Source organism: Amphimedon queenslandica, unplaced genomic scaffold (genome assembly GCF_000090795.2).
Source record: "Amphimedon queenslandica unplaced genomic scaffold, v1.1 AMPQUscaffold_13260, whole genome shotgun sequence".
NCBI classification, from domain to species: domain Eukaryota; kingdom Metazoa; phylum Porifera; class Demospongiae; order Haplosclerida; family Niphatidae; genus Amphimedon; species Amphimedon queenslandica.
The window spans coordinates 50,068-68,071 of NW_003546504.1; the positions used below are offsets into that span (position 1 = coordinate 50,068).

General features: G+C 34.1%; 5 protein-coding genes across 5 annotated transcripts; 3 read left to right on the forward strand and 2 right to left on the reverse strand.

Moving 5' to 3' along the window:
- The first annotated feature begins 6 nt into the window (after positions 1-6).
- On the forward strand, positions 7-1,749 carry LOC109583972 (uncharacterized). The gene is made up of 3 exons (XM_019999516.1): positions 7-532; positions 830-883; positions 1,601-1,749. Exons 1-3 carry the CDS (start codon positions 215-217, stop codon positions 1,667-1,669), a joined length of 441 nt encoding a protein of 146 aa, XP_019855075.1. The 5' UTR covers positions 7-214; the 3' UTR covers positions 1,670-1,749.
- Positions 1,750-3,530: 1,781 nt separating this feature from the next.
- Positions 3,531-9,354, reverse strand: LOC100634156 (G1/S-specific cyclin-E1-like). Its single transcript, XM_003388359.3, has 9 exons — positions 9,051-9,354; positions 8,937-8,981; positions 8,319-8,783; positions 7,751-7,897; positions 7,603-7,698; positions 6,392-6,550; positions 5,858-5,975; positions 5,694-5,794; positions 3,531-4,173 (listed from the first exon to the last, which is right to left on the reverse strand). The coding sequence occupies exons 1-9, from the start codon at positions 9,114-9,116 to the stop codon at positions 3,940-3,942; spliced, it is 1,431 nt and encodes a 476-aa protein (XP_003388407.2). The 5' UTR covers positions 9,117-9,354; the 3' UTR covers positions 3,531-3,939.
- Positions 9,355-9,520: 166 nt separating this feature from the next.
- Positions 9,521-10,543, forward strand: LOC100633395 (uncharacterized). Its single transcript, XM_003388354.3, has 2 exons — positions 9,521-9,785; positions 9,874-10,543. The coding sequence occupies exons 1-2, from the start codon at positions 9,656-9,658 to the stop codon at positions 10,380-10,382; spliced, it is 639 nt and encodes a 212-aa protein (XP_003388402.1). The 5' UTR covers positions 9,521-9,655; the 3' UTR covers positions 10,383-10,543.
- Positions 10,544-11,139: 596 nt separating this feature from the next.
- On the reverse strand, positions 11,140-14,647 carry LOC100634282 (uncharacterized protein F13E9.13, mitochondrial-like). Its single transcript, XM_003388360.3, has 5 exons — positions 14,442-14,647; positions 14,313-14,398; positions 13,795-13,936; positions 12,618-12,807; positions 11,140-11,577 (listed from the first exon to the last, which is right to left on the reverse strand). The coding sequence occupies exons 1-5, from the start codon at positions 14,524-14,526 to the stop codon at positions 11,244-11,246; spliced, it is 837 nt and encodes a 278-aa protein (XP_003388408.1). The 5' UTR covers positions 14,527-14,647; the 3' UTR covers positions 11,140-11,243.
- A 37-nt stretch (positions 14,648-14,684) lies between these two features.
- LOC100633521 (eukaryotic translation initiation factor 2 subunit 2-like) lies at positions 14,685-17,995 on the forward strand. The gene is made up of 9 exons (XM_003388355.3): positions 14,685-14,819; positions 14,877-15,056; positions 15,286-15,316; positions 15,806-15,864; positions 16,105-16,257; positions 16,729-16,875; positions 17,082-17,227; positions 17,353-17,495; positions 17,676-17,995. The coding sequence occupies exons 1-9, from the start codon at positions 14,784-14,786 to the stop codon at positions 17,843-17,845; spliced, it is 1,065 nt and encodes a 354-aa protein (XP_003388403.1). The 5' UTR covers positions 14,685-14,783; the 3' UTR covers positions 17,846-17,995.
- Positions 17,996-18,004: the final 9 nt, after the last annotated feature.

Genomic DNA, 18,004 nt, shown 5'->3' on the forward strand with positions numbered 1-18,004 from the left:
TTGATATGTACAGTAATTAGGTAGATGGGTGCAAAAAGATGTCACAGAAGACAGGGAAAAGAGCGCTGACAGGGAACTTGATTATCAGCTTTTTGAACGACTAAACCAACTGGAGAAAGAGGAAGAAGAGCAAGAAAAGTTACTGAAACAGAATAGGGAAGCTGAAGCGAAAAAGAGTTTGAGAAGAAAAATTGTAGAAACAAGTACGGAACTAATGAAAAAGGATGATGAGGGCAACAAGATGAATGAAAGAGGAAAGGTAGAGCATATGGGCGACAGGAGTCATTTACATACTATTCATTTCAAACATTCTGAACAATCAGGATTGCCATCCAAATCTTCATCTCATGAACTGCATTCTAATGATTCAGTTACGCAATACCTCAATCCTGGGGATATTTATGTATATAAGAAAGCTATTGCTGATTCTGTACCTGTGAAGTTAGCAGACGATGAAGTTAGAGAAGCTCAACGTGAATTTAAAAAATCTGTTCATTTCAAATCTCATCATACAACACCTACTACACCTCATGTGAGTATCGCAGCCTAAACCTACTATTGAGTCTACTCGAAACGATATGTTACAGCCTAGTGCCAGCCCAATAAAACTTTGTACTCCATTAATGTCTCTGATTTCAACTTTAATGTAGCCACAGATGCATGTACTACACAATGTAGACCTACAAATACATGTAACTGTAATTTCCTTAATGTACATTGTACATGTATGATTCTGCCATCTTGTGTGCTTTGTTTCTTTAATGTACATGTAGCAAATGTTATTGATGCTATAATGTATTATAGCAAATGATTCCTATCTATTCCTTAGGCATTTTCAGGTGTTGTCATGGAGCGGAATCCTGTTGCAATAGCAAATGAAGGGGTTAGTTTTAAAACAATAATTTATTCAATGTCAGTGCTATAGTTTTATGTCCATATTCCATATCGTGTGTAATGTACATCACTACTGTTATTTTCTCGTGTTATAGTACATGTACATTATAATTGTTTATTTTGCACAATTGCTGTTAGTCAACTTTTATGCATTGTGATTCATTGAAGGTACTTCATTTTCGGTTCTTTTTGTTTCTATTTCTCAAAGTATGATATTGTTTATGCAAGCATGTTTTTGACAGATATCTGCATAGATAGGACATAGCACAAATGTAGTGTGGCCTCAACCAGTTGTGCTACTTTTACTGCTTAGCTATGTACAGTACCTTTACAATCCCTTGGTAGCATGCTTATCTTGACAATTATTTGCATCATTCTAAGGTTATCAATTATTGAAAATATTTAAATCTTGTCATTGTTCACTGTATATGCAATGTCACAATCATTTTACCCTAACAAATATCTCTTCATCAAGTTCAGAGTAACAAGATTTGCTGACTTCTGTTGTCATTCTTATTCCTTTTTTTTAATTTTCTCCTTATTTTCTTGTAAAATGTTTTTGCCTCCTGTGTACATTATATGACACATCTATTCAAATTTTACTGAATGTTTTTTTCTAAAACTTATAACACATCCTGGAGATTAATTTATGGGATGTGATTTCATGAGTATTTAAGATTTGTTACTTTTTGCTATTTTGTCATAGGCTGCAACAAAGGTTAAAGAAAGTAAAAGAGAAACAGTTTCAAAATTCAAATTATCAAGAAAGATGTAATTTATACTTTTATCAACAAAACTTATTGTTCTTTGTAGTATTGAATCATTAGCATTGTAAAGTACTTTTAATTTAATTTATTCATTCAAGTACACCAACAGAACTTGAACTGCCTCAGTTACTTGGCATAAGTTATACCCAGAATGTTGTACCTGAATATATAAAGCTTCATAAATTGATACTGCCATGATAATGATGAATTTTTTCTTAAACCCCCAATATTATACAGATTAATGAAAATTAAGGTTCAATAAACCAGAGTTAAAGAAGTAAGTGTTAAAAGTGTGCAGAAGCAATGATGAGTTCAAAAATGATTAATTCATCAAAATTATAGACATTCCAAGAAACAGTTAATTATGGGCGTGCAGAAGTATATAATTATTATAGGTTATTATAAATCCGTTGATGGCCTGCTGACTTGACTGACCATCCATGTACTATCAATCTACTATGGACTAACATACATAAACAATAAATTTTGTTTTATACCACAGATACATATGTGCATGAATACAGTAACATAAGTCAGTAAATGAGTGGATAAAAATGCATAAAGGCCACAAATTACTCCAAAATTTGCATTTCAGCATTAAAAAAGTACTGTGTACTACATATGTATGTACTCTTGACATGAGATAGGAACAAATTGTATATAGAGCCACAAATGCTACCCCTACAAAATTACTGACTACATGATACTACTTTATTCAACCATCAACCCTCTCTAGCTGCTACAGGTCATGAGACGGAGTTTCAACACTTTTATAGCAGAACTGTTACCATTATGGTTGCAGTTCATAATAACAAGTTGTTTAATAGTGCTATACAGGTTCTGTTGTTTTTATATTTACATCAGCAACTGAACTTAACTTGGACTCTACTCCACGATAAATTGATTGTCAATCACGTAATTCCGTTTGCATTCAAAAATTCAAACCCTATTACTCATAATCCAAATTGAGGGCTGTAAATTTTGGAGTTCATAATTTTTGATGATAAAAAAAATTAATTGTGCAAAATCCTTTTACTATGGTATTAGATAGTTGATGGCAAGTTTCACAAAAATTAAACAGTAAAATACTCTCAAAATTGCATACCCAAATAGTAAGAATCACATATTAGGTGTCAAAAATTGATCAATGATTAGGCAAATTTTTACTCCTTAAAATTGTAATTTTAAGATTTTAAATTGTAATTTGTAATTGTAATTTAAACAGAATCAGCTCAAACCTTCCATATCACATACATGCTTTTACAGTTGGTCTCCTTTTTCTTGTTGACAGAGCTAAAAGTACATTAAAGTTGCATAAAAATTAAAATTATATACATCACAATTGTTACTTCATTGCCAACAGTGTTGTTCGATGTATCAGCAGGTTTCCACAACAAAAGGTACCATTAGAATGCACATTCATTATTCATTCAAGAACTAACAAGTTGAGAAAATTTTTCAGTTGACCAGAAATTTTTTTTCTATAAGAGATGGAATTTAAAAACAGGAACACAAATGAACTCACCATTTACTTAAATTTTGAAGGACTCATAAAAACCATACTCCACTCAGCAGGAGAATGTCTTTCCTTGTTCCAAAAAGGTTCATGATACTAAGAGGCTGTAAGAGCATTCAAGGTAAGCCTCTTTAAAACAGTGCATCATGAATCTAAAAGTTAGTGATAGTAATGTGAAAATCAAGAGTCCATAATGATTAACAGAACATTGCCTCAGCAGTCAGCCGCCTGCTCTGGGTATTCTATCATAAATAAACATATTTAGAATGAGTTTAACTTTTACATTCCCTGAAACTTATAGCAAAGTAAACCTGCTTGGAGTACTGGGCCAGAATAACGATGATTATTTAAGCTCCTCTTAGACATTAAATTTGATATTAAAATAATAATGACAATACATGTAAATAAAACATGTACAATAAATAAAATAAAATGGAGGGAGCCAGAGTGAAAGAAGTAAACTTTAAAGTGTGTAAAAGTTAGTTCAAAAACAATCAGGATGAGAGTGCATACATGTACCAGTACATGAAAAAGATACATAAAGTAGCTGTTAACACAAAATGATTGGAAATGTAAAAAATAAAAGCATGCTTTTCATAATTTTTGATAATGTACAACAAAGTAAGTCTTTTGAAAAAAGTCCCTTGTTCGTTGCCAAAGAAAATGAAATTAATAACGCCTAGTCACTTGTAAATTTCAACATGCATACAAGAAATGTAACCCTTGTGTCCTCCACTTTCTCCTCCAACAATCCTCTTATCCTCATACAATTGTAGTCGTGCTGTTAATAGGTGCCAGACATCTTCTTTCTTGTCGAGGTGGTGTCATAAGAGCTGAACAATCCATTGGAACAACTTGCTGGTTGCTTTTAAGTCCTCTTCCTCCACCTGCTGTGTCAGCTATCATTTCTTGATATTTGATGATATCTTGTGCTTCTTCCAACATGTTAATGTTAACTTCATGTGTTTGAATGTTATGAGCATCTTGTAGAATTACCTGAGAAAAAATTAAAGGAACAATAATTTAAAGGATTTACATGTAATTTTTCGTTAGCAAATAGCGAGGGATTAATGTTTCTCAATCACTACATGCACTTCAGAGACCTAATAGTATTTCCTTTATCTTTTGCAAATATATGTACGATGACTACAATCTAATTGTGCTATTAGTATTATGACAAACTTATTGCATACATCATCAATCAAAATATAATTAATGGCATGATGGAACATGATGTGACACATACGTGTATTCAGTGTCACTCATCCATCTGTCCAGTGTACATATACATGTAGTTTGACATTCTTCTTTCTACTATCTACACTTGCAACACAATCTAGTAAATGGCTTTCGTAGCAACATTAGCTAAATCAATTATTCTACCTTAAACAACCACAATTAGTATAGTTGATTTCAGTTGAGTTTGACCAAATGTTGTCATCATCAAAATGTCCCGTGTAGCCCCACTCACACACAAATTCATCATGTTGCTTTCTTCTTGTATTTCTATTTTGATAGCTGCTAACCCTGCAATTGGCATAAAGGATCTTTGTGGTTGGAAAAAAGTTGCGAGATATGCAAAATTTCAACTGAGTTTCTGAGTGGCGATATAATGATGACAAAGAAAAAAGGGTTAGAGAGGCACAGCAGACTAAGTGAGACTTCTTTCTGGTGGCAAAGTCTTCTAAAGTCTATTCAGTTTCACCTGACCTATTGATTTTTGTTATAACTTTTGATAAACATGTAATTTAGAAATTTTGTTTGCACCATTAGAATCGCTAGGTCCTTCCAGTCCTTTAGATAAAAAGATGTGACGTAGTTATTTATTAATTGAAAAAAGCCAGGGGTCAGGTAAAAGTGAATAGACTTTAGTTCAATTTTATGTTGGTATGGAGTGTTCCTTTTGCTTTCTTTGATTAAAAAAAATAAAAAACGTGATTATCAACATGTTTAATGAGATGCAAATGATATTCACAAAGGTTAACATCACAAAACATCAGCGGCTCCCTTTTATGACCAGAAGAACCATTTGAGAACCTTCCAGAGTACCTAGAAACTCCAAAATTGGTACACCTTTTCGGAAGACTCCGTTTTGCAACTATACCACATTTCAAGCTGATAGCATAAAACATAAAGAAGTTATAAGGATGGGTCAGTGGTCAAACTCAACTGAAGCCAACTATACTCGCCTACACAAAAGCAAGGCAAGTCCAAAGATTAAATTACCATGCATGAAAGCAGCATTATTTCTTTAAACTCACATACATAACTACTCATTGAACTATTAGCATGTACCATGCAATCATAACTCAATTAGTCCACCTTAAGGCTATTACATTAAGTACAGGTGATGTCATGCCTCATTAAAGTAAGGGTTGTACCAATATAATACTACAGCTGTTCAGTAAAAGTAAATGAGCTCATTATAACAAGCTTTCCATAGAATATTTAACACACACTCATTAATAATATCAGTCAGCTCTATCGTACTCACTCAAAGTGCAAATAATACTTACTCCTCTAAATGCTTTCTGCACAGGTTGTGCCATCCTATTGATCACAGATACAAAAGCATTTAGCCATTGTACACAAACATGAATATCAGCAAGTTGAAAGCCTACAAGTATATGTATATTAGAGAGAGAGAGTCATAAGCAAGCGACATGTAAATAACTCTTACCTGTGACAAGATTAAGATGCATTTGACATTTCTCAGATACCAAATAAAGAGCTGAAGCAGCAAGTATACTGTTGCAGAATTGCCTACTAGTTATATCTAATGTACACAGGTCTAATACCTACGTGAATAAAAAATATAAAGTACTAGCTTTGCCAGGATTTAAGACTATTGCATGTACTTAATTAATATTAGATTCTTAGAATCTCCTAAAAGTACATTACATATAATTGTACTATCAACAGTTTTTAAGTGTTACTCATTTCTACTACTACTAGTGGCATAATTAATAATGTTTGATGTGGTAAAATACGTAAACATGTATGCAATTGCATGTACATGTACAACAAAAGAAAACAAAAGTGTACAAGTAACATAATTATTTCAATTTCCAAAAAAGTTTCATCATCTATACCAAATAGCTCATCAAATCAATAATAATTTTGTTGATTCTAGGCATGATAATCAAATCTCTACACACAATTCATTAACGCATATATACAAGTACAAAAATACATTTCTTTTACAATCTCATACCTGCATTACTCTAATAAACTCAAACGGAGAAAAGGCAGGATACTCAAATTCTCTTGCCTTCAGTCCATGTGGCCTGAAGTAACTGCTCACAAGTTGCATATACAGGTTAACCCAAGTATTCACAGATACTGAGCAATGATGCAATCTCCATTTAAGAGCCTATACAACAAAAAATCAATAGAAAATACTGATACTGTAGAGGCTGTACATGTATAAGAAACTATAATCATTACAACTACATAATATTCTCGGAAACAGTAATGGCAATTAATGTGCTAATGTGTCAGTATTAGGGATGGAAATTTCCACTTCCAACTATATATTTTATTCCATGAATAGATAAAACAAATACAACAATACACTACCAGTACAATACATTAACAATATATAGAAACACAATACACATGACTATAACATTCTATTTCACATTCCAAGTCTAAGAGCTCACTTGAATTGTCATGCTTTATGGTCAGGAGTGCATATGGCATAATGCATCACATATATCATACATGTCATACTTTTATCCAATCACAATTAAGGTATTGCTGTGTAAATTAGTTTTTAAGGAGCAAAACCAAAACATGGGTTGTACCCAGAAACTATTGTATAAACAACCATATCAGATGTGGTATATTATAAACACTAGTGGGTGTGGAAAAATCTTAAAATGTGACAGAAGCCTATAGCTGTAAGTGGAGTTGGTAATAGCAAATCAATTGACATAAATTATAGAATTGGAGATACATGCACTTTAACTTTCTATTATCAGCTTTAAAGTAATTTATCATTATTCTTAGGGTTATCAGTGTAACAATTCAATACTTCTGCATGGCTCTTCGATCAAGTCATGCACTATATAAATCTAACTTTGAAAGAATTAAAGCTATATAAGCAAAAGCAATGTGTCAGCACAAAATGTTGTGAACAATACTAAATGTTGATTTTATCACTATAAAACCTCAAAGGTGAGAATCCATACATGCATGAACATGGCTTGTGTACATTATACATTGTATACACCATAATATTACATACTAAACTTGGACTGACAATCTGACATTTTAACAAAGAATAAGATATCAAATAATAAATGCAATCATTAACAGCTTTACATAAAAGTATAATGAAATGTAGTGAGCATGAAGCAAAATCAAATTGGTATCAAGACTAAATTGTGATTATAGCACCTGCTGTTCAAGGTAGAGACTCACTTTGCATATCATTAGTTCCATGAATACTATCTCTTCACTGTTGCAGGCACCATCAGTCACATATGCAAAATCAGCTAGTTTAGGAGGATAGATTTCCTAGTAAGAAAGAAGTAACACTAGCATACATAGAGTGACAGCTATAATATACCTCTATCTTCGATGCTATAAAAAGACAAGTGACTCCTATTAGTTGCAACTGCTCTTTTTGGACATTGGTCTGGGTGTCCATAAAACGATCAAAAAGTTCAAGAGACAAATAATATGTCTCTCTGTGTATCCTATATTCTTCACAAACCTGACAAAATAATATTAGAATATAAATACAGAAGCAATAGGAATTAGTTGAATTACTACAATGTATTCCCTAAAGCTAAACTTAATAACTATAAAAAAAACTAAATGGTTGAGGCTGCAGAACTGCTGCTATATGCTACTATACAATATACTTCAATCAGCTGGCAGATTGACCACAAAACACTCATTTCCTTATACACTAATACAATAAAATATACATACATAACCTAAACCCACATCTAAAAAGTTATTGCAAATCATTTATATTACAACACTTAGATTAGCTGGTATTAGAAAGTGCTAGTAGAGCAGAATACTAAGCATGTGCATGTAAATGTCACAAGAAAATTATGATTCAACAAAAAAATCGCCAAAAAATTACATCACTATATCAAAAGAGGCCAACAATTACTATGTCTTACCTCCAACATCCAATCAAGCAATATAGTTCGCATTGTAGGCATTATAGAGGGATGCCGTAGTCTCAGTTCTGTTCCAGGAGCTGCTTGTGATGTATCTTTAAGTCTCATTTCTCTCCAAAGATTAGTTGAATCTGTCCATGACAAAGATGGAAGCGGAGATGGTAAGAAGGTAATGGGAGAGGGCGCTACACGTGCTAGCATTGGTGCAACCCCTCTTGTCAGAATAGGAGAAGGAGAAGAAAGAGAAGAGCTGTTAATCCTTTTCTTCTTCTCCTCTCCTTTTAAGACCTCATGGCCACTGGAGGAGGAGAGAGGAGGTGGGGGTGTCTGAGGAGTTTGATGAGAGGTGGAGAGTGTCTGCAAAACTCCTCCTCCTTGCCTTAAAGTTAGCCCAACTGGTGGTGGTACATTCTCCTTGCAAGACAAAGAGAAAGGTTCCATATACATATTTTCAGCAATTTCACACTACAGAAAAATAGAAAGAGAACCTTAAAAGCGGTTACAATTAGCCTAGAAAAGAGGGCGAAATCACACTAAACTGATTCATGGCAAGAGACTTTTGTATCAATGACTATTCAAGTCTCTTTTGCTAACGTCACACTCTAAAGCACGACTTACCAGAGACTGCTTGTTTCTTTTACTTTTTGTCAGAAACTGAATATCCTAAAAGTAACAAAATAGATTGTAGTAATGGCGATACTAGTGAAGAGCGCTCGGTATCCGTCATAATACCTGTTCTCTTTCTTCAGTTCTTTTCCTACTCGCAATTGAAGGCAGTGAAGCAACTGAGCCGCTCATACTCTTTCAGCCGCCAAAAAGGAAGGCACCACAAATAAGTGCTAAGGGCTTCGATAAGCCAGTTGCTCCTTCTCCTCCCAGTATTCTCTCTGAGATAAAAGGAATTTCGCGAATATAGAGAGAAGAAAGGGGAAGGTAGATGACAAGGAGAGAGAAGAAAGTGGCGGTTTCACACAAGACAATACCTGGCAAGAGTCACCGCCGACCCTTCTTCTCTCCTCCTTCACAGTTTTGGCGCTGGCGGTAACTTGAATTATGGCGGGTAATGTGGACGGAAAGGTAACCTGATTGGTCAATTTGTTCCCGGGATTACCGCCCACCCAGTGGAGCATTCTCATTGGTCAGAGTGTCAGCTGATCCGCGGGAACGATTGGAATGTAAACAAACTCCACGGAAACCAGTTCCGCGACGCACTGCCGGGAGTATCGACCGGGAAAGGATTGTTGCATCAGATTCAGAAGGTTGAAGAGAAAGACATTCACCCTCTTCTTTAACTCCATTGCCAGTATTGCTATCTCCTGAATTTGTGTGACACCACAATGCTTCCATCCTTTGTGAGTAACCTCATCTGGGGAGCGGCAGATGAGGACAGAAACAGTGATGATGGACTGTGCACCGTAACTGAAGAGAAAGATGGTGATTGGCTTGTTATAGATTACGACACTTCAGGTATAAAACATTATGCCACATTGACGCCCGCACTTCATAAACTCACTCCTTATTTTTATATTATTATTGTAATATCTTTTCCTCTTAGCTGATGCCGGGGAAAATGAGTCCACAACTTCAGAAACATCAGTTAGTTCTTGGATAGTTGCTCCATCACCTCGTTTCCGTTCTTCATCTAATGCCCCATCATTGGATAATCATTCAGTCGAGAACCTTCTTCTTGAAAACCCCAGCATGTCTGTGTATGGTTGTCAAGTTACCCCAGTAACTAATGAGGAGACGCAAGAAAGCAAAAACAAGCAGTTGGTTCCGTATGATATGCATAGAAGACAGATTGTCAGGTATTCCCAAAATAACCGACAATTGGTTCTTCTTCGAAGGCAAGAACAACAGGAGCTGGCTAATCAAATGGGAATACCTCTCGAGCCATTTGTCCCTGAAAAACCATGTGAGTCTGCCCCAATTCCATGTCCTATACCAAAATTAAGCAAAAAGGCACTGAAGAAGCACAACAACAACAACATTCGCATAACACGGGGCAAGAAATGCTACAAAATTCATCAATGTGGGGTCAAAGCTGGGAGGCGTCGAAGTTGATTTATCTTCCTCCTCACCTTTGATGCCAAAAATAAGTAGCAGGACTACATAGACCTACTAAAACTTTCAAAGAATAATAGATTAGAGAGGCCTAAAGATAAGAAATTTCATTATTGCAATGATAGAATACACTATTTTTAGACACTTCATCCTCAAAAAAACCATAGATAGAAAAAAATGTATTATAAAAATTATAAATTTTTAAGAAGAGATATTTAAATATAATTTATCGTTACTGTTAATTTGTTTTTTAAAATATTTTTGAACACAATATAATTAATGTATAATATAGCTGGCTGACATCAAAGGAGAATTGCCAAATAGGATGCATAGTAAACTGGAACAGAATGATGACAGTATTGACATGTATAGTAGTGAGCAGATTCTGCTTACACAAGACAAGTGTATAAACAATAACATCTCAAGCACTAATAACTATATGGGCACTTACCCTTGCAACCAATAAAATTAGATATGAAATGCAACCAAGAATGGAAAAAAGTTTACAATACATAACTGCAGTAGATTCAGTGGATGGTTGCTTCTTTCCCTCATGCTCTTTGCCTTTCCTAGGCCACGTCCACAATTACGAAGCACTAGGCAACTTTGTGGTTACTTCAATGTATGTCAACTTTGTTGCCTGAAATAGAACAGTGTTCTACTTTAGGCAAAAAATTTCTGTTGATTTCAACAAAGTTGCCTAGTGGATGTTGGGCTTCACACCAATTTCTTTCTACCTCCCCTTTCAATTTCTAAATCAGTCGCAGTGATTATAAACAAAGGCATGAAGTTATTTCAAAATACAGTTGTGAACAAACATGTCTATATTAAGTCAAAACAAAAGATAAACTCTGAGTTGCACTATCTCCTTAGTGTAGACACATCATGTACAGCTTCCATGAAATTTTCTATTGCTTCTTCGTTAATAGGGTTATACCAATGTCCTCCTACTTTAAAGTGTGACCCAACAATAACACCAGAAGAGGTGACACTCAGCTCCTTTATATTCTTTAGGGTGACACCTGATCCCACAATGATTGGCAAATCACTGATTACTTCTCGTACTTCTTGTACTGAAATTGGTGAGGGTGGTTGACCTGTGCTAGAGCCTGTAATGATTAGTCCATCACTTTTAAAGAATTGTGCAGCTTTTGCTGTTTCGCCAAGTGAAACATCAGAGGTGATTGAGTGAGAACTACAATAAAGAGACACATTAAAGCAAATAGTGATTCAATTTGTAAACTAAAATGAATCACTATTTTGCCAAATATAAATCCAAAGCTTGATGCTCACTTGTAATGGCAGAAAATATAACATATACTGTGGTTAAACACTGGCTTACGCAAAGGCTCTACATCAGGGTTTTTGTCAATAAGTTTGTTTTTTAATCATTACTATTACCATTACTTCACAAAAATCTTCATTACATTACCATTACCATTACAATTTATAAGTTATACCACCAATTATATTATCATTATTATTGAAACTACCTAAATTACCATTACCATTACTTTAGAAAGTGTACTACATTTGCATTACAATTAGCACAAAATTGCAAGAAACTGAAAGCTTGTGATTATAATAGTAATTTTATTTTAAGCTTTAAAAACTTAATGTTAATATACATGTAGAGTTGACTTTAAAAGGAGTTTTTCAAATTTTTTTGGTATTAAAAGAGCACATGCTAACTGTCACACTCTAGTTAGCAAGTTAACACTAAGACATAACCAGTGACTGATAGCAAGATGCTCTTGCTGATAGTATAGTGATAACACACACCATCTTACTTAATCCATGCAATTACCTATTATCATTACCAATACCTTATCTCTACTATTAATTACCATTTGCCATTACCAATAGAACAAAATTAGCCATTACAATTACCATTACCATTACAGCTAAAAAGTAATATTACCTAATTAATTACCATTATAATTATCATTGCAACAACCCTGCTCTACATGCACACTGCACAGTACTGATATTAGTCAAAGTTAATGTATACGCGTGTATGTCTGAAGTACATACACATTGTACTTTAGTAGTATAATAATAGCCTAATAGAATGTAAACTTATATCTGAGCAGTACAATACATACTGTAAACATGCATCTTAACTTTAACCAACTCCCTAAATTTTTCAAATACAGATATAATGGTAAATAATAAAAGAATGTACATGTCATACTTGGTTACATGTCAAAGACAAACACAACAAACACTAACAACCTGTGTTTTTTCTTAATATCTGTCCACACCATAATGTCTTCAGCACCAATATTTCTTCTATAGCGCAACAATTCACCAGCACATGACTCCATTAATCCTTCATCGGCCACATGTGCAAAAACATAACCCTCTACTCTAATAAACTGGGCCCCAGTTGAATGAGCTACAGCTAAAGACTCTTTATGGGCACCTAATGAATAAAAAGCAAGGAATAAAGCAAAAGCTAAACAAAGTGTCATATTAATTATCAGCTTTAACAATATAATAATAGCTCAATAGTGAATAGGGTACATGTACATGTACATGTAAATACACTATAGTACAGAAAAATAAAATTCAATAGAACTCTTTCAGTGTAATAACAGTGAAATCAAAAAGTACACGCCTAATAAATACTGAATTTATATCAACAATAGCAACAGTCATCAAAATAACAACAAAGCATGTACGACAATGTAAGCATAAAAAGGCATCAATAAGAGAAAGGAACATTTGGCTATACATACATGTACATTACATGTATAGACAGGTGCATGAAATACAGGTGACAGGTGAGCACATCTAATCAATACATGTACTGTACATCACGAGGAATACTGAGGCATATCACAACATACAGTACAGTGGGACATACTGGCAAGGAACTAAATTTGGGAAGTTGGTAAATTTCAGAAAGATGCCAAATTTAAACTCATTATTGATTTCTTGCCAATACCATGTGATCAAAGCTGATTAAATCACAAGCAAGGTAGCAAATTAATCTACATGTATTTCAACAAAATCATATTTTTACCACAAATAACCACAAAGGCATGATTAGGAAGAGTATAATGTATCTTTCAAAGGAGCACATAAACAGATTACGGAAATAACATAGTACAATCTCACAATAATCATACTGCTTCCTATATACCTTGTCAACAAGGGGCAAATACATGTACATGTACATGTAAAATTGGCAGAAAAGTATGATTATGTGACAACATTTATATTAATCTGAAAATATCTGTATTCCTAACCAGCAAACATATGTAGTTAATTTTACCCACCACCACCATGTTACACAGTGCATGCATACCACAAAAAAAGGTACAGAAAAATCCTGTCGTACCCCTTACAAGCCCAGCTCATATAGTAACTTGTAAGGGACATAATACATGTAACATTGGCAGTGAACCTGACAATATTTGTATTCCTAATGGCAAGTCAAAAGAATCTCGAATTTCACTTGCTACACGAGTCATTGCTGCAACTATTTCTGGACCAACCTTTCCTTTCATGTATGGTACATCATGCATATTCTCTATAATAAGACCGTCCTACATAAAAGGATATTACAAATTAATGTTATAATAATAGCAGCCTTAATATACTAAGAATTTAATTTTATTGAGTTTCAGCTAATAGATCAGGTAGTTTAAGTAATTCAATTGATTTTTCTTATGCCCATGTGAATTATGCAACTAGTATACTCATCTTGATTTCAGACAATCAATTAAACCTAATCCCTACGGCATACCCATAAAATGCAGTAATGCACATACATGTACAGATAGCTTCTCACTATTCTCTTCCTTCAAAGCTATTCTAGCTTCCTTGTCACTAGTAAATGACAACCACCCATAAAAAATTACACATATTTTAATCTGAAAAATTATTCTTCTGGAGCTGAGCAAAATCAATAATTACAATTACCAATCCATATTTATTGTAAATTCTTCCTTCTTGGCAAGCTTGAAAAGCTATCTCCTTTAATTTTTGACCATCATACCCAGGTGTTCCTAATAATAGCACATAAACACTGTTTACAAAAATAATTCATACCAGGTAAAGGTGAAAGATGTATCATTCCTATCACGACAGGCCTTTTACTAAACATACTGCCAAACAGTCTTCCAAAGGCCTCCATTTCAGTTTTTACACATGTAAACTTAAGATAATACCCCTATCACAAAGCTAAAGAATTATTTTTTTCAATGTAATGTCCTCTTATGAAAAGTCCTTGTGATTTGTGGGAGGTCACATCACTCACATGCGATATGCAGAGGCGGGACAGCACTGCCCATTCTGTTCTTTAATTAGAATGGTACCTCGTGCATGTGAATCGTTTTGGCTGACGCAATATCACCATTTTTCAGCATTTTGACCATAATCCACCTTGTATAGATGGCTGCTCCTGAAGAAACTGAAAGTCTTGAGCAAGTAATTTTTCCCACGTTACTTTCAGTCTTTATTTTTCTCACTCCCCTTCTCTGTTAGTTGAGTTTGGAGCTTAAGAGCAAGAAAAAGAAGAAAAAGAAAGTTGATATCACTAGTCTTGAATCTGATTTAGCTGGCCTAGCGGCTATTCAACCACAGAATGCGACTGGGCATGATGGTTTGCCTGCCACTGATAATAGTGACAGTGCTCCATTATCATCATCTGGTGTAACTTCAAAAGTAATTTTAAAGTGAAATAGTCTACAGTAGGCAACTTTTTGTGGTCTGTGCCTTTGTTCTGTATTTCTTAACACGTGCACCAAATGCCTTGGTCCTCATAAATGAAACAACCGGTAAAATGTAGGAGTAAAGGTACACCTGTACTTTCAACAAAGTTGCCTGTTGTACATGGTTTTATATGTACATGTGACTTGATTCTTGAATATTACATTTCTATTTTTTGCTATAGGAGCCTATGAAAGACCTGGTAAATGAAACAGGTTGGTGAGTTAATGTAGTATTGATGATAGTGATTATTAGCTTGTAGTTGTAGCTTTAAAAATTAACCGCCATGGCCTATAGTATTTGTGACTATGTGCAAACAAGAGGTAAATGTAACATGATACCACTCATTTATGGACACTTAGGAGGATGGTGTTGAAAATTTGTAACTAAAATTCCCATGTTATTAAATCCATAATGCTGTTGTTATTTTATGACAGTGGGGTCAGTTACATTTTGTCTTTCTTACATGTGTTTATGTTAATTTTCATGCACTTTTTGGAGTTGAGGTCCAAGCTTTGCAGAAAGTTTTTATCTCACTTTTGTGCATAAAAACTTGTTATTTGTTAATTGTTATTGATTTATCTATTTGCAGCAGCAAACTTGTGATTGCCACACATACATGTACATGTGTATCCTTATTTTTGTTGATTTAATTATCACATGGACTCTGAGGTATATGTGTATCCTATATTTGTTTATTTTAGACTTAGATCTCTACTTAAGTACAAGCAAGAAAAAGAAAAAGAAAGCTCCTAAAATTAATGTAAACTATACTTGTACATCATAGTGTACTAATTACTTATACTATAAATTATACATGTATACCTCTATGTTGCTGATGGCTTGGTTGCAGATATGTTTATTGTCGCTGGCATCATGTGTGTGTGTGTTGTGTCATGCCATTACAACTGTAATGAGTTGCATGCAATTCTTTTCTACTGCATTTTATTATTTATGGCAATTTTTATTTCTCATTTACAAGACTTTTATTGCTGTCATTTAGGAATTAGTAGCTGTTGAAAGTATAGATCAACCTTTGCAAGTCTCAGAACCTCCAGCTCTCTCTGCTTCTGCAGTAGTTGCTCCCAAACCATCAGAAACATCACCAGTGTCTTATGATTATTCATTACCATTGAAAAAAAGGAAAAGGAAAGCTGTAAGCATAATAGTATTACTTGTTTCATCATTAGTGTGTGATACCTTATAGTGGGTAATTTTCGACTGGTGCTTATTTTTGTCTGTTTCATTGCTATTAATTCTGAACGAAAATTAATTCTGATGAAAATTAATTCTGATGAAAATTAATTCTGAAGATAGGCATGACCATAATAAATTATTAATAACATGATAACAAGCATGGATGGCCTTGAAAACAGTGTTCACCTTCTAAAGAATCTCTTCCAGACCCTACAGGACCAGGGAACCTCTTTCTAATGCTGTCAGTCCATGCAGATGCTAATGAAGACATCAGATCAATTATTTTTGTCTAGTCGAAAATAAAACCAAATTTTTATTCTAAAGTCATTTCTGGTTTTAGTTGAAATTTTCAACAACCGAAAATTACTCGCTATACGGTACATGTACTTACAGATACATGTACGCGTATGCTTTATACATTGTATTGTAGGATATCACATTTGAAGGATATCATGAGGTATTAGCTGAAGAAGGTGTTGAAGTTGTGAAAGATGATGCAATGGATGGAGATGATGACATTGATTTGATGGACACATCCTCTTGGGCTGGCTCAGATCGTGATTATACCTATGACGAGGTAAGTGAAATACATTTATGTGTAAGAATTAATAAATGTGTACATGTACAGTGTAGATATAAAAATAATACATTTATGTGTGTGTGGCTAATTGGCTACATTGAAGTTTTCAGTTAGCAAAATGTGACACTGTACTGATTATGCTCCTTTATTATTACAGCATGATAAAATTTATAAAGAAATTACCTTTCTTTCCTTTTCTTCAGCTACTAGAGAGGGTATTCAATATCATGCGTCAAAAGAATCCCAGTATGGTAGATAGGAAGACCAAATTAGTGATGAAGCCACCACAAGTGATGAGGGTGGGAGCTAAGAGAACGTCCTTTGCTAATTTTCCTGAAATTTGTAAATTGTTAGTCATTTTCATTGCTAGTTTTTGTGTACATGTGTATAATTATGATTCATGAAGATGTACATGCACACACGTTTGTGTACATGTACATGTATATCCCCTTCACATTCCCTCCTATGCTGTAGATTGCATAGGCAACCTAAACATTTACTGGCTTTCCTGCTAGCAGAGTTAGGAACAAATGGTTCAATTGATGGTAATAATCAGCTCATTATTAAAGGACGGTTTCAACAGAAACAAATTGAGACTGTACTACGACGCTACATAAGTGAGTGCCAAATGAATTAAACTCAGACAGTGAAATTCGCATGCAGTTATTGTGTTAAAAAAGATTATTGTGAGTATAAATTGTTGTACCTTTTTAGTCTATTTGTGTTTACAACTATTGGCAATGCTGATCCTAAAAGCTACCATCTCTTCCATATATGATATGTTTCTTTAATTTTAGAGGAATATGTAACATGTCATACATGTCGATCACCTGATACTAGCCTTCAAAGAGAGAACCGATTATTCTTTCTGCAGTGTGGCACTTGTGGCAGTCGCTGTACAGTTGAAAATGTTAAGTCAGGATTTCAGGCTGTAACCAATAGAAGAGCAATAAGACAACAGCAATGATTCATTGTTATTGTAATTTTATTTATTATTACTTACATGTACATCAGTACATGTACTATTGAGTTACTCTTTCCTCCCTTATTCTCGTCTTTTTTCATTATTGTTAAAATAAAAGTGGTTTTTATCTTCATAACAGTTTGTTTAACATTATCAATAATA

What these genes read in the sequence shown, in the direction of transcription:
- LOC100634282 (XM_003388360.3), bottom strand. Translation starts at nt 14,526, where the DNA reads ATGGAGGCCTTTGGAAGACTGTTTGGCAGTATGTTTAGTAAAAGGCCT. An exon ending in ACATCTTTCACCTTTACCTG is followed by an intron (nt 14,399 to 14,441) that starts GTATGAATTATT and finishes TGCTATTATTAG; the next exon opens with GAACACCTGGGTATGATGGT. An exon ending in TTTACAATAAATATGGATTG is followed by an intron (nt 13,937 to 14,312) that starts GTAATTGTAATT and finishes CCTTTTATGTAG; the next exon opens with GACGGTCTTATTATAGAGAA.
- LOC109583972 (XM_019999516.1), top strand. Translation starts at nt 215, where the DNA reads ATGAAAAAGGATGATGAGGGCAACAAGATGAATGAAAGAGGAAAGGTA. An exon ending in CAACACCTACTACACCTCAT is followed by an intron (nt 533 to 829) that starts GTGAGTATCGCA and finishes TCTATTCCTTAG; the next exon opens with GCATTTTCAGGTGTTGTCAT. An exon ending in TTGCAATAGCAAATGAAGGG is followed by an intron (nt 884 to 1,600) that starts GTTAGTTTTAAA and finishes ATTTTGTCATAG; the next exon opens with GCTGCAACAAAGGTTAAAGA.
- LOC100634156 (XM_003388359.3), bottom strand. Translation starts at nt 9,116, where the DNA reads ATGAGCGGCTCAGTTGCTTCACTGCCTTCAATTGCGAGTAGGAAAAGA. An exon ending in AAAGAAACAAGCAGTCTCTG is followed by an intron (nt 8,784 to 8,936) that starts GTAAGTCGTGCT and finishes ATTTTTCTGTAG; the next exon opens with TGTGAAATTGCTGAAAATAT. An exon ending in TGCTTGATTGGATGTTGGAG is followed by an intron (nt 7,898 to 8,318) that starts GTAAGACATAGT and finishes TTATTTTGTCAG; the next exon opens with GTTTGTGAAGAATATAGGAT.
- LOC100633521 (XM_003388355.3), top strand. Translation starts at nt 14,784, where the DNA reads ATGGCTGCTCCTGAAGAAACTGAAAGTCTTGAGCAA. An exon ending in AAACTGAAAGTCTTGAGCAA is followed by an intron (nt 14,820 to 14,876) that starts GTAATTTTTCCC and finishes CTTCTCTGTTAG; the next exon opens with TTGAGTTTGGAGCTTAAGAG. An exon ending in AGACCTGGTAAATGAAACAG is followed by an intron (nt 15,317 to 15,805) that starts GTTGGTGAGTTA and finishes TGTTTATTTTAG; the next exon opens with ACTTAGATCTCTACTTAAGT.
- LOC100633395 (XM_003388354.3), top strand. Translation starts at nt 9,656, where the DNA reads ATGCTTCCATCCTTTGTGAGTAACCTCATCTGGGGAGCGGCAGATGAG. An exon ending in TATAGATTACGACACTTCAG is followed by an intron (nt 9,786 to 9,873) that starts GTATAAAACATT and finishes TTTTCCTCTTAG; the next exon opens with CTGATGCCGGGGAAAATGAG.